This window comes from Amblyomma mixtum, chromosome 2 (genome assembly GCF_055824585.1).
Source record: "Amblyomma mixtum isolate Tamu chromosome 2, ASM5582458v1, whole genome shotgun sequence".
Lineage (NCBI taxonomy): Eukaryota > Metazoa > Arthropoda > Arachnida > Ixodida > Ixodidae > Amblyomma > Amblyomma mixtum.
In genome coordinates, this window is record NC_143013.1 from 32,123,704 (window position 1) to 32,137,881 (window position 14,178).

Here is a 14,178-nt window from a genome sequence, read left to right on the forward strand (position 1 = left end):
TGAAAGTGGTTATCGCAGGCATTGGTAGCTCCATCCTGCTATGAACCCGTCTTGGTTGATTATGATAATAAAGACGATGATACAAGTCTTTGAGGCTCGAACATCAACGCAGGAAGGTAGTCGCGATTCAGTCCTTTGTCACATGTTCCTCCGAAAGTTGGTACTTGCGCTAGACTTGAAAGTCTCCTTTATAATAGCCGCACGTGTGTCAGTATTCTGAACTCCTAAATACGAATTCACTTTTATCCACATTTATTATTCGCTTTCAATTCAAAGACACGTCTCATATATGTATTTCGAATACTCGAGACAACTCGAATATTCGCAAGTGAATTCACAAGCTTTTTTTTTTTTTTGAGGGTAAGAGTGGGCGAGCTCCACCGACGGAGCAAAATGGCAGCCGTACGCATCGTCCGGTCGGCCACACGGTAGCAGTTCGCCTCCTTTTTTTTTCCAAGTAGACAGTGACTGCACATCCAGATTTGCACTTCACATACTACTGTCATGTAGGGCTGGGACGGCTATAATGAGCCGTTCCGCCTACGAAACGGAGAAACGAAGCTGAGGCAGACTGGCCGAAACTAAAAAAAAAGAGAAAAAAAAGGAGAGATATCAAGTGATGGGGACAGCTGGGACAGTTCGTTAGCTGGGGCAGGTCGTAAGGTGCACACTCTATTCTGTATTCTATTATCTGTAGTCTCCAATGCTGCAGCCGGTGAAAAAAAAAAAAAAGCGATCCTCGGTGGATCGTTTGAATGCGTGCGTTATCAGCAAAACATTCGTTATATCCGAGGTTAACACAATAAAGTTTATTATATCCGAGGTGGTACACTTAGGCTCGTTATATCCGAGGTCAACGCACTGAGTTCGTTGCATCCAAGGCAACACGCGAAAGTTCGTAATATCCGAGATTAGTACATGAAGGTTCGTTATATCTGAGGTTACCACACGGAAGTTCGTTATATCCGAGGTAATATCACGCAACGCGCCACCGCCAAGCCACGCGCCACGGCGGTCATCATTTCCGCTTGCACATACCCTCCTAATGCTTACGCAATAACAACAATATTATTGGGAATAAATACACCTCCGTTTTTTCATTCGATATTCGACTTGATATTCGGAGCTAAATATTCGCATTCAGTTTGTATTCGAAGAATATATTTATTCACTCCAAATTTATAAGAAAAAACAACGACCCCTGCCCTACCCATCAGCACGAGGCAAAGCCTACGGTAGGCGGCCCTGTAAGCGGGCAGGGTGTGTCTAAGTCTTCTTGTTAAGACCGCGAAGAGCGATAACAACATAAAATACATAAAAATTGCACGAAAGGTTTAAGGAATTCCTCGCACAGGAGAATCCGTGTATCAGTGGCGTAGCCAGAAATTTTGTGCGGTGGGGGGGGGCTCATTTTGCAGCATGGCCTCCTCATAGAATTTGTGGAGGGATCAAACAGAAAAATAATAACTGCATTGCCACTGACAATGCCGCTGTGTATTAGATAACGCTACGCACTGTCTAGACAAGTGAAACATGCATTTTTTTTTCAGTAAACGAATATATTCGTATGTCATAAAAATCGCGGCAACATAACTGATAATGCTTCAGTGTTTTTGCGTATTTAATAAGTAAAGAAAATGTGACACGAAGTCTACAACTATCTCAGTCTGAAACCACCAAAAAGCAATGCATGCCGCTGATATGAAAACGTATTAAAGGCCATGAAATTGAGCAAGTAGAGGAAAAATGTATTCATTCATTCATTCATTCATTCATTCATTCATTCATTTATTTATTGAACCCTCAAGGCCAAAGGCATTAAAGAGAGGAGTGGTTACAAAACATGAAGATACATAAACAGATGCAATGCATGATACAAAACAAAGATTATATTCCTGTTATACAATGTTAGCTAGTGCAGAACGAAAATGCTGGTTATCACTTATGTCGACGATATCTGCGGGAAGGCGGTTCCATTCGCGTGATGTACGAGGCAAGAAATACTGAAATGAAGTTACAGTAATACACGTTTCAATGACAACTTTGTGACGATGATCAATGCGGTTTGACACGTATCTGGGGGAGGAAATGAGGGCATCATGCAGCATGGGATGATGGTATAGCTTATGAAAGAGGCTCAAACGAATTGTCTGCCGGCGGGATGCTAAAAGAGGCAAAGTAAGATTAGTTTTCATGCTTGTTACACTTGCGGTACGGTTAAAGTTGGACAGGATAAAGCGTGCAGCGTTATTTTGAACTAGCTCAAGCAAAGTTATCAGTTTATCATGATGGGGATCCCATATGGCGGCGGCGTATCCAGATTAGGACGTATTAGTGTTTTATAAAGCAATAATTTTAAGGAAGACGGAGTTTTGGAAAAGTTACGGCGGACATAGCACAACATGCGGTTAGCTTTGTTAGCAATGTACTCAATATGGCGCTTCCAGTTAAGGTCAGCAGAAATATGAACACCCAGGTATTTATATGAAGTAACCGCTTCTAAGAGAATGTTATTTAGGTAGTACACAGGCGGAGCGTTGGCACTTCTTGATATTCGCATAATTTTGCACTTATTAGTGTTAAGTTCCATAAGCCATTCATTACACCAAAGAGAAATATTAGAGAGATCACGCTGAAGAAGGTTAGCATCGTCGGGGGATTTTATTTCGCGGAAAACAACACAGTCGTCAGCAAACAAAAGAATGTTAGATGATACAATGGAAGGGAGGTCGTTGATGTAAATAAGAAATAAAAGGGGTCCGAGCACGGAGCCTTGTGGCACGCCCGAGTAAACTTCGCTGAAAGGTGAGTTAAAATTATTAGCGGAAACGAACTGCGATCGGTTAAGAAGAAAGTATTCAATCCATTTCAGAACGTTGTAGTCGATATTCAGTTGGGTTAGCTTTAAAAATAATAAGCGGTGACATACCTTGTCGAATGCCTTAGAATAATCAAGGAAAATGCAGTCAGCTTCTGATGCGCGATCTAAAATATGATGAAGTTTGATAGTGAAGCTGGCAAGTTGGGTTTCGCAAGAAAATGACTTCCGAAAGCCGTGCTGTGCGGGTGTAAAAAAGGAATTAGACTCGAGAAAGTTCACAAGGTTAGTGAAAATGACTTGTTCTAATAGTTTGCAACAAGTACTAGTAATGAATCTTTATTGTTAATTAATGAATCTTTATTGTTCAAGAACCGTAGCATTTTTGTACACATGCAACGGCGAGGGGAAAATCTCAGTGACGCTCTCCTGTGTTTCAGTGTACTGCGCAGCAGCAGCTGTTTGTTACCGGTCATGTATTGCGAGTAATCCCACCAAAATTTTAGTCACAACAGCGATCACTTGTATAAAAGAGGAGTTCTGCAAAATATACCTTAGAAGTGCGAAGATATAACTTGATAAAGGACAAAAAGTTGGTTGGTTGGTTGGTTTTTGGGGTTTAACGTCCCAAAGCGACTCAGACTATGAGAGACGCCGTAGTGGAGGGCTCCGGAAATTTCGACCACCAGGGGTTCTTCAACGTGCACTAACATCGCAGAGTACACGGTCCTCTAGAATTTCTCCTCCAAAGAAATTAAACCGCCGTGGCCGGGATCGGGACAAAAAGTGTCAGTGGAAACAAAGTCATTGCATGTATATGCAAAACCTCGCAATAAGATATTTAAATACACGTATCTCTCCATTAAATCTACGTATCTAAGAAAAAGTCATTCTATATAATGCGTCAAACAAGGCAAATAAACATCTTGTCCAATCACAGATAGTAAGCTTTACACACGCAAGGACAGACGATCCAGGCAAGAACAAAACTATAGCAGAAGTAGCGATATGTACGTGGGCCGTGCTGCGGTCGGTGACAATTTGAAAAAATTTCAAGGGGGGGGGGACTGAAGCCCTATAAGCCCCCCCCCCCCCCCCACCCCCCTGGTTACGCCCCTGCCATGTATTGCTGTCATAATTTACTGCCTAAACCACCTCAATCAGGGGCGGCTTGGTTCTCCATCAAAAAGCAGCTAACAACAGCGCGCATCACTGCGTGAGGTAGACTACCGGACGCAGTAAAGCGCTTTGAAAAAAAAAAATCCCTTCGTGGCCTACTAGTTGAGCAGCGTCGTTGACCAAACTCAACCACAAAAAGTAAATGAAAGAAGTAAGGAAAATGATCACAACCATCAACAAGTCGGCTTCAAAAGTGGCAGAGCACAAAACGCGAACGAACAAAACTACACCGGCTCAATTACCTGCGCGCTCAATCTTCGAGCACAAAGTGCTCCGAAGACTGAGCCTAAACGGATCTTTCAGAAAGAGATCTCAAATTACCCCCCCCCCCCCCCTTCCCCCTATTCCACTGGGCTATACTCAGACACACCGCCTTTCTTACAAGGGCGGTCGTCGTATTCCCAAATCGCTTCGCGAGACAAGATTTCACTACCTCTACTCCTACAAGCGTCCGGTCTCACGAGACGGGCATTTTGGGGCTGCGTCCGGCTCAGCCCGCGTCTCTCGGCGGCTGCCAGCCCCCGTCTCGGCAACGTGAGGAGGCAGGGAAGCAGCAGCAGCGACAGCGTCACACACGTTGCCGCGCGAGGCGGTGTTGGCCCAGTTTCGCGCGACCTAGACTCGGCGAGGCCGATGGCCTTCCGTGCGCGGATTCCCGGCGCCCGACAGAGGCGGCAGTCATCCACTTCCTTCTCCTCTCTCCCCTCTCCTCCTCCTCGTTCTCCTCGCTGACCGTGACCCGCAACGGACCGTACTACCGGGCCGCCCGCACGTCGGCTCTGCTGGCACGGATAGCGACGAAACACGAGGGGAACGGTATACGTGGCCGGCTTGCCTCGCGTCCGTTCGGAACCGACCGGAATTTGGACATCGCGACTTGCGGTGTGATGTGCAGTGGTTTAGGTGCAGATACTCTCACGTACCGTCTTTACCATAAGTAACCGGGCAGCGGTGGTTTGTCTCCGCGTAGTGAAACACTTAAGGCAGTCCTTAAGCTCTGAATCCGTGCAAAGTAAGGTGAACCCTTGTCCTCACGCTTTGCCACCTTTCGGTCTTTACGGGTGCCGTAAAGGCTCCTTTATACGGTTAAGGAGCAAAACCATATTGCTCGGTTACTTTTGGCAAAAAGGTACAGTCTTTGTCAAAAGTTTAGAGCCCAGGGGGTTTGCTTCTAGGCCTCGCAGTGGGACTCCTGTAACATTCGTGGTAGTCCTACCCATTGGAGGAGGCAGGACCAGAAATCTTCTTACCTTCAGCAAATTTGGAGCGCTGGTGATGCATTACGAATCAGATAGTGTGCTTCAGAAGCAAACCCCTTGGGCTCCAAACTTTTGACAAAGGCTGTACATGGTGCTCTGGTGCGACCCGAAATTGGTTTGGTTGGTTTATTGGGGTTTAACGTCCCAAAGAGACTCAGGCTATGAGTGACGCCGTAGTGGAGGGCTCCGGAAATTTCGACCACCTGGGGTTCTTTAACGTGCACTGACATCGCACAGCACACGGGCCTCTGGAATTTCGCCTTCATCGAAGTTCAGCCGCCGCGGTCGGGATCGAACCCGCGTCTTTCGGGTCAGCAGCCGAGCGCCGTAACCCCTGAGCCACCGAGGCGGGGTTGATCGGTACTCTGGGTGTAACCTAAGACAATTAAGTCGATCATTTGTCCCAGCTTGTTTTTTTTTTTTTTTTTACGATCAGCATGCAGCTGACCATTTCTAACTGTACAGTTGCGAACAACGTTAAAGGGAACACTGAAATTGCATTCGATCGCCAAATGTAAATATACTTTTGCGTCGAGCTTGAAAGGTCATTAACACCGAAAAGCATATGATGGTCGGCGAGCAGCTGATCGCCTCTAAAACGTTTCCGACAGTACAGGCGTGAAGAATACAAAGCGGGACACTCAGCTTGTGTTGAATAGCCGAATTTCTTTTTTACTTGTGGGTACAACTTCAAAATGCATTAGAGAGATGATGCCTGCTTCGAACTGAACTTTTTTGTTGTTCTTTGCCGCAACGTGACCATTAATGCAGCTGCTGGTAAATGCGCACTGTATCGGACAAAGTGTTGTGCAGTAAAGTACCACCTTTCTTTGTGTTCTTATTGAACATGGAATGACGGTGCCCACCACCAGGCTCCAGTTCACCTTTTATATTAATGCGAAAAGAAAACCAAACCGTAACAGTCCCTTCCAAAAAGATTTTAAAAAAAAACGGTTTAATATTGCCTCACGACACAAGACCTGTAAAGGACATCGACGACAGACTTATGATTAACGCGTTCTAAGGACACATGCAGTACTTTTCAGGGTATCGGAGCTCTTATAAGCCACAAGGAAACAAGAAATGAGATGTAGTTATTGCCGCCACCTGTCGTGTTCAATGATACGCGCAGTGATCTCAAGTACACTTTCTTCTTTTCTCTTCTTTTTTTTAGGCGAATCCTTAAGGAATAAAGCACATCGCCATTCACAACCCAGCAGCGATCAAGGCGCTTCTAATTCAGTAGCCGTCATCGGCGCCAAGAGTTTGAATCCAAGTTGCAGGGAAAAAAATACCCCATTTTCAATCCCAAATTATGAGCAATAAATGCGCCCTTTGTTGCCGAACGGACTGATGAGAGTCACAAAAAGCAAAACAGTCAAGTTTTGCTTAGGATGAAAATTGGATGGAATTGCTCTGTGCCCCTTTGTCGGGCTTAATAAGTGAGCTGTCATGCTTAGGTGCACTAATTAATGGGCGTTAGTCGAAGCAGCCGACTTGAGCCACGATAATGCGCAATATAGAAGACAAGGGAAGGAAAATCAGGGGTTCGTTATACGTATGAAAGGAGCCAACATCCACAGAAAACAGGCAGCATAGGGGATGTCTTTTTCTTTTAATTCGTGGTCTTCATCAGGGGGAGATTAATAAAAGTAGAAGAAAAAAAAACCCATCCCACCGGCGGCATGTGGTTGTTTTTTCTTCTGCATTTAGAATCCGGGCCTATCTCCCACTGATAAAAAACACGAATAAAAAAAAAAGACATCCCCTATGCTCCCTGGTTTCTGTGCCTGTTGGCTTCTTTAATATGAAATATAGACATTTATGACTGCCTTTATCTTTATTTGTTGCAGTTAGCCTACTCTTCATTGGCTTACTTCTCGACATGCTTTTATCAGCTTCTTGTTTCCTCATATGTGGAATGCGGCGCAAGGACACATGCAACAGATGGCTCAAGCGCATTTGAAAAGTTTTAGCCAAACAAAGCCAGAATTTGTACGCTGAACAAACACTGCCGAAAATGTCGACCTCGCATGCGGATCATTTCGTCGAGGTCAGAGAAACGACCTGGGCCGCCAGAGAACCGGTTGTTTAGGCGAAACCTTGAACCCGGTCGACGTCACGGGAACCCATCTACGGGCTTCTCTTTAAGTGCTCGCACCTTCGACTGCATAACGCCGGGATGTCCGTTCACTGATAATGTACCTAAACAAAAAGTATGACACAAACAAGAGGGCAAAAGTAGACAGAAAAGAAAGCAACCTCCTTTCAAAATACCCCGCCAAAGTCTGGGTGGTTTGAATCTAGCTTACAAGCAGGTGGTTAGAGGCGAAACAAAACGGGACAATAGAAACGCGTACGGGAAAGAACCCATTTCAAGCAGCACAGCTTTACGAGTATCAAGGCGGGATACATTATTGGGGCACCGCTCACTGTCACGAATAAAATGAAAAAGCGAGATGTCAAAACGACGTTGCCCACGAAGTAACTCGCGTGCTGCCACATGGCATTTGTTCATCAGTCATTGACAGCTGGAATTGTTTTCATTCTTCTGTGTGAGTGGCCTCATTCAGAAGTTTTGTGACAAGCTCGCTTCAACCTTCGCACCGAATGCCCCGTTTCTCGAAATGGCGAAGATTTCATTCTTTCTGTTTCTTCTTTGTTTCTCTAATCTTACCTCCGACGTTCCTCTCCATCAGATGCCATCTACCGCGCAAACCCAAACTGGAACAAAGAAAGGAAAAGCCTCAGTCCAAACTGCAGTCACCCTTGACAGGATTAATAGAGACCCGTCACTAGAGACGGGTTAATAGAGATTAATAGAGAGCCCGAGAGATAGATTAATAGAGAGCCCGAAGTTAGGCCCATGTAGTTTTCCGAATGGCGACCACGCCATAGTGTAAAAGGAAGGAGGTAGGAGAGGAGAGGGGAGCTATGGCTCCCTGGCTCCAAAAATTTGGTGAAACCTGTGGGAGCTCTGTTCGTTTTCCCTTTTTCTTTTAGTAGCGTCTCACGAGCGCTTACTATGCAAACTACACTTTACTAACACATCGCCAAGTCAATAGTTGCGTACACTTCCAAGCTCCCTCAACCATCTCGACCCCATCCGCTCTTTCATCCTACAAAAAATCACAATCGCGGGTAAGGAGACAGTTCGTGTATGGCTGCTACCGCTGATAGCTGAGAGGGAGGTGTGGTCATGTTCTATGTTCAGTATGAAAAGAACGCCTGAAAGAGAGAATTATCGAAACAAAACAGGCTGCGATCAAAAATAAAAGAAAAGAGAAGAAAAATTGGACGTGTCAAATTCGAAAGGATTGCCAAAAAAGAACCAACATTAAAACGAAAAAGTGTAGAAGAAAAAGTGGTCACGTTTCCTTTGTCGCTTTCCTCTTTATAGTTGCTGCTTCTACTAATGTCCATTAAACACAACTCAGCAGCACTCCGTGTGACATTCTTTCCACACTTATCCCTCCTACAGATTCCCTTTCCCTCTCTCCGTCTGTTAGTCAATAATGGCCGTTGTTGCCAATGCGGAGACAAATCTCACACTCGTAACGGACTGAGGGTTTCGTCTGACTCGTTGTCACAAGTTTCTCAACCATCTTCAACTATCTTACCCAGAAGCCCACACAACCAAAGCAACATGGAGGGTTGTGCATTCAAGATGGAACTAGAAAAGAAAACGAAACCATAGCTATATAATAAAGGCCTTTCCTCTCGTGATTGTATTTCTGAAAGTTCAGTTCTCGGTGAATATGTCTGAACCGAAAGCTGTTATCTCCTTCTCTAAAGGATATTCTCCCGCTACAACCTAAAAACCTTTATTAAATAGTTGAGGCGCTACGACAAACCCTGTGCCCATGTTCTTCCTTCTGTAGCTTTTGTAGTGGTGTCGTTTGACTAAAACTAGCTAACATGCTAAAGATTTGCTCAAGCAGAAAACTATGCACAGAGCACGGTGCATGTTGCACGTTGCATTGTAGTTGTTACATAAGGTATTATCACCATCATTATCACCCTCCACGGAACGTGTGCTGGAGGACAAAGGCGCCAGCCACAAGAAGATGGCGTAAGGTAGAGACGCGTAAATGCAACGACTGCTTTCAAATTCAGCGCGCCACAAGGTTTTGGAAGGAGGTAACAGGGCGCAGCCCATCCCTGTTCGAAGGACGCGGAAAAATTTCAATGGTTGCTCTGGGAACTTCCAATGTTGCTCGTCGCCGATGCGTGCACATAGACCAGAGCACCTAGAGCACATAGAATCCAAGGATTGGAAGAGGCTGAAACACTCACCTGTTCGGCGACGCCTCCCAGCTCGACGGCCAGGTCCCCGGCCGAGTTGCCCACGCCCACGACGAGAACCTTGCGGTCTTCGAACCCGCGCGGCTTCCGGTAGTCCTGCGCGTGCATCACGCGTCCCGCGAACACCCTGCCCACCCCTTGCTCGTCTCCCAAGCCCTTGAAGCGGGGCCAGAGCGGGTCCGCGTGGTGTCCCGTGCACACCATGACGGCGTCCCTCTCCTCGACGAACTCGTCGCCGGCGTCCAGCCGGCGGACCCTGAGCGTCCACCGGTCGCAGTCGGGCGTCGCGGGCTTCACCTCGGCCACCTCGTGTCGCAGCAGGACCCTGTCGACGGCGCCGCACTGGCGACCATAGTCCTCGATGTAGCGCGCCATGAGAGAGTTGTGCATGTAGTTGGGGAGCCGGGCGTCGGGCGGGTAGTCGCTGAACGCGGACAGCTCCTTGCTCGAGTTGATGACCGTGGAGCGCATGACGCAGGCTCGGCCCCGCTCCACGGTCTCCGTGTAGCGCCACAGGCCGCCCAGCACATCGGTGCGCTCGTAGCAGACCACGTCCAGGCCTTCTTCGAGGCACGCCTTGATCGCAGTCAGGCCGCTGGCCCCGGCCCCGATGACGGCGACGCGCTGGCGCCGTCGCGGCCGCGGATGCTCGGCCCCCGAAACGGGCGCCGCCGGTGCGCCCGCCGCCGCTGAGGAGTTCGTCATGGCTTGCCGACCCAGCCTCCTGTGCGTGCGCAAGCCCGGTCCCTCTTCTCCGGGCGCTGTGAGGTCACGTGACCGGCGAGGAGGATTGAAGGGGGTGTCCCGTAGGGCGGCCTGCGGAAGAGCCTTTTTTCTCTGCCATGCATGCAAACGGAGACCCTGCCCCACCATCATCACAGAGCAGTCCAAGCGTCAATGACCTCCACCCGGTTTTTCGGTCGGCGGTCCTCCTAACGGTGCACTGGCTCTCTCAAAGTGCGCGCCTGCCTCTCTCCAATGATTAAATCTGGCCTCTCCTCCCGCTCTGCATCCTCCTTCCTCGTGCCTTCGTTGGCAAACTGCACGTGCTACCTGTACGACAACGTGCATGGCAGCACGTATTCTCGGAATTCGGCTTCCCGACAGTCGCGAAGCGGCCCAACGACCCCATCGGGCGCGCGTCAGGTTTCGCGGAAAGCCTCCTCCATTGCCAGTAAACAAGAAGCTCTATAAATGCTTGTGCTCCACATCAATCTTCTCCATTCTGTTCTCCTCACAGTTACCAACTGCAAGCAGGTGATTATACAAGTGCGATTAACGGTAACTTTTTCCTTCGTTTTTTTTTTTTTTTGCGTCGTATACTCTGTGAGATTCATTTCATTGTAATTATTACAAAAGAAAAACAATCTGTTTGGCGTGGAAGTTTTTCACATTCACAACGTTGCGTTTTTTTTTTCTGTAATGGTTTTTATAAAGTGAAAACCATATTGGAAACATTTGGTTCAATAACTATGAGTAAAACACACCTGGTCACACAGTTAATATTTTACGATGGCTTACAAGCAAAACACACTCGGCAACAAATCTTATATATCACTGAAAACATTATTACTCATAAAAATAAAATATTTAGACTGATCAAGGTCTAAAGGGAGCATGTCATGACTTATTACCGAAAAAGAAAATTTTTTCACTCAGTAAAATTTATGACCACTTTGTCTTCGAGAATATCGCGGCATGCTTTTCTTTCCACGGTAGAACTCTAATAAAAGTTGGCCACAAACCTAATATGTGATCACCTACTGCGAGTTCCATATAGATTGCACCTACCTAGTGTACAGACCTTGTCAGCTTGGCCGCAGAACGCCGAGTGACAACTGGAGTCTGGAGGCAGCAGGTGGGTGTGAGTGAGGCTATATACCGGCATCTGTGTGACAAGCACAGTCTCTGTGCGGCTGCCGTTCTATACAAGCGTAGTGCTGACGCAGGAATTTTAATGTAAGCTTGTGCAAACGGAGCTCACTGTATCGGCAACACCTGCTTTGGTGCGGTCTTCATTTTTTATCTCTTTTTTTCCTATTTAATCAACTATGAAAAAAAAATGCTTTCAGAGTAACGCTATACTTTCCTACAAGCCGCGGGCTTCGGAAGTTGCATGGTTACAGCGCCTATCCTTTCGAGCGCAGCCTGCGTGAATTCTTTGCTGCCCGTCAAAGAACTCGCCAATGTGTACAAGTTGACTTCGAAACGATTTGAAAAATTGCCTTCCCTCTTCCTTCAAAGATAAAATCTGCGTCATCCCTGATACTTGACTTGTCAAGAACTCGTAAGTGTTAATCTAACAGAGCGGGTTGAAGGTATCCTAATTAGAGTCACCTGAAACATGTTCAGAATGCAGTTAAGGTGTCTTTCCTACTGGAAAAATTAAACGGCGGCTGTTACAAAACTTCCAAGGCCTGTAGAGCCTGCGAAGAGGATCTCGGTACTCTGAAAACATATCTGCGTATTTCAGCAACTCTTCTATTCACTGTAATTACCATTCCAATGACGAACCCTTAATTAAAGTCCGCATTAAAAAAAAAAACAAGGAATACTTTGACGTCGAACTGCAGATGAAACTGACGGCCGAATCCTTCAGAAAGAAAGAAAATGGAATGAACGTTTCGTAACAGCCTAAAGGATGGGGAAAGCCGACCAAGTCATTGCATAAACGCAGATTTGTACATATTTCCGCCAGGAAGCAAGGGTTCGAACCACTGACCTTTCCTCAGCTGACGCGAGATGCGAGGCTCGGAGAGGCGCTTGCAGGTGTTGGCGTTGGCAGGCCAGAAAAAAAAGAGTTCGAGCTCATCGGGGCACTCGCCTATCGTTTCCTTTGCTTTTCTATCAGCGGCCGACCAAAAGTGCACAGACGTGACACCTGGAGGCGGTCACATGGACACCTGTGAAATCTAAACGTGATGCTGTGCAGTCTTTACGTCGCCGATCCTGTGTTTTGCCCTGCTCTTTCATCGGAGTGCCGCCGTCTCTGCGGCTTATGTGGAATGGAGGAACGCTGCCAGACCTGCGACGATGTCACAAGCGCTCGCTGCCGCCTGTCGCAGCTGCGCGAATTAATTTTTTTCTTTTCCGCTTTCTCTCTTTCTTTCTTTCATGTACCCGTCTCTCTTTCTGGTGCTTTATGCACGTATTCTCAACGAGGCGACTTGACTAACATTCATCCCGAAGGTCGACGAAAGGGGGCGCTCTGTTATGCGCAGAGTCTCATGCAGATTGTTTCGTGAAGCGTGAAAGATTTATTTATCAAGGACCGTCGCGCCGCTCTCGAGCTAAGTACTCACCAGAAACGCGGAGGTGTCCGGAGTACCGCCGCCACATCTGTTTATTTTTTTTCTAACCTCTGGGCCAAACACACCCGCCAAACCTACGGACGTATACACGTACACGAATACCTTGCGAAGCGAGATACCTGTATATCTTCCCTTTTTGTAGTTGGCGTTGGCGTTACGTGTCCCGGGAAACACTTTCTTGTGTATACCGTAGATGTCCTCGCCCCCTGCGGTCATAATACAGGCTTTCGTCGCATTCATCTGAAGAGCTAGTAAGCTAAGGTGTAATAACTCGCAAGTGTTTGTTTATGCTCTCCAACTCATCCACGGAAAAATCCAGCACACACAACGTCACAAAAAATGTTCCATGTAGTGCATACATACGTGACCTTCCTCGGCCCAACATCTAGGCGGCATAACCGCGAGGAAATAAATCACGTTGCATAAAGTCCTGTCTGCGGCTTCCGCTCATTTCAGCCTCGCATTCAGCGAATTACAGTGCCAGCCATATGCGCGTGGCGAGGCCAGTTCTTAGAGACCTCCCCCCCCCCCGGCCGACGGCCTGTGCCCCCCATTAAGGCCAGCACATTACGAGCAGCCTAATCTTGGCCACGTGCTGTGTTTCAACCTCCCAGGAAAGCAGTTGTGCAAAAGAATCGGCCGTTTTAGCTGGTTCCTCGTCACGAGCATAGGCAGAGCTGCTTTGCGAGGACCGTGTGGAATTTGCAAGCGATGTCGTAACAGAAGTCCCTTTTGAATAGCAGACTACGGTCTTGCAAGCATTCCTGCTTCTAATTTTCATAGTAGCTCTGCGTTTGCTTTGTTCACTATTTTCTGTTTAGCGATTCTGAATAACCGGCTACATGCGTCACAAATTCGCTGCATCACTGCTGAAGTAGATGCGATGTGAGGATCCAATCGTTATTAAACGGAACATAAACAACTTATTGCACAACCAACGATTACTCGCCGAGTATGAGTGACAATGGTATGTAATGTTTAGTTCTTACGCAAGTGCATGTGCGTGGTTTTTCTCTGAACGATCCTTCCCCCTTTTACATAATACTATTTCCATTTCGATGCAGAGGAAAAAATAAATTTGATTCATGAGAGCTCAGTGTTTCCATTTTGTGCCATTCGTACCTGTATCTGTTCATACTTTTGTTCTTTCGTTATTACAGTTTTGGACCTGTCGCAAGGGCCTCATCTCGGTAGAGCCACTTTACGGCTGTAACATTTCCGTCATCATTTCGTTATAGTGTCACAGACATGCAGCGTACTCGCAACTTCGCTGCAGACTTCTATGAGGAGCAGTTCCCACTGTAAC

General features: G+C 47.0%; 1 protein-coding gene across 5 annotated transcripts in view; it reads right to left on the reverse strand.

The window, feature by feature from the left end:
• Nucleotides 1–13,025, reverse strand: part of LOC149358859 (flavin-containing monooxygenase 5-like) — an 82,636-nt gene extending 69,611 nt beyond the window's left edge. The window contains exons 1-3 of one of the 5 annotated variants that reach the window (XM_089571026.1): nucleotides 12,284–13,024; nucleotides 11,353–11,406; nucleotides 9,553–10,377 (exon numbers count right to left, since the gene is read on the reverse strand). In XM_089571026.1, coding sequence (XP_089427152.1) covers nucleotides 9,553–10,266 — 714 coding nt within the window. In that variant the 5' untranslated portion in view covers nucleotides 10,267–10,377; nucleotides 11,353–11,406; nucleotides 12,284–13,024. Of the gene's footprint in view, nucleotides 1–9,552; nucleotides 10,389–11,352; nucleotides 12,259–12,283 lie in introns of those variants that run through there. The other 4 variants (XM_089571029.1, XM_089571028.1, XM_089571027.1 and 1 more) reach the window with 4 other exon arrangements.
• Between the last annotated feature and the right edge of the window lie 1,153 nt (nucleotides 13,026–14,178).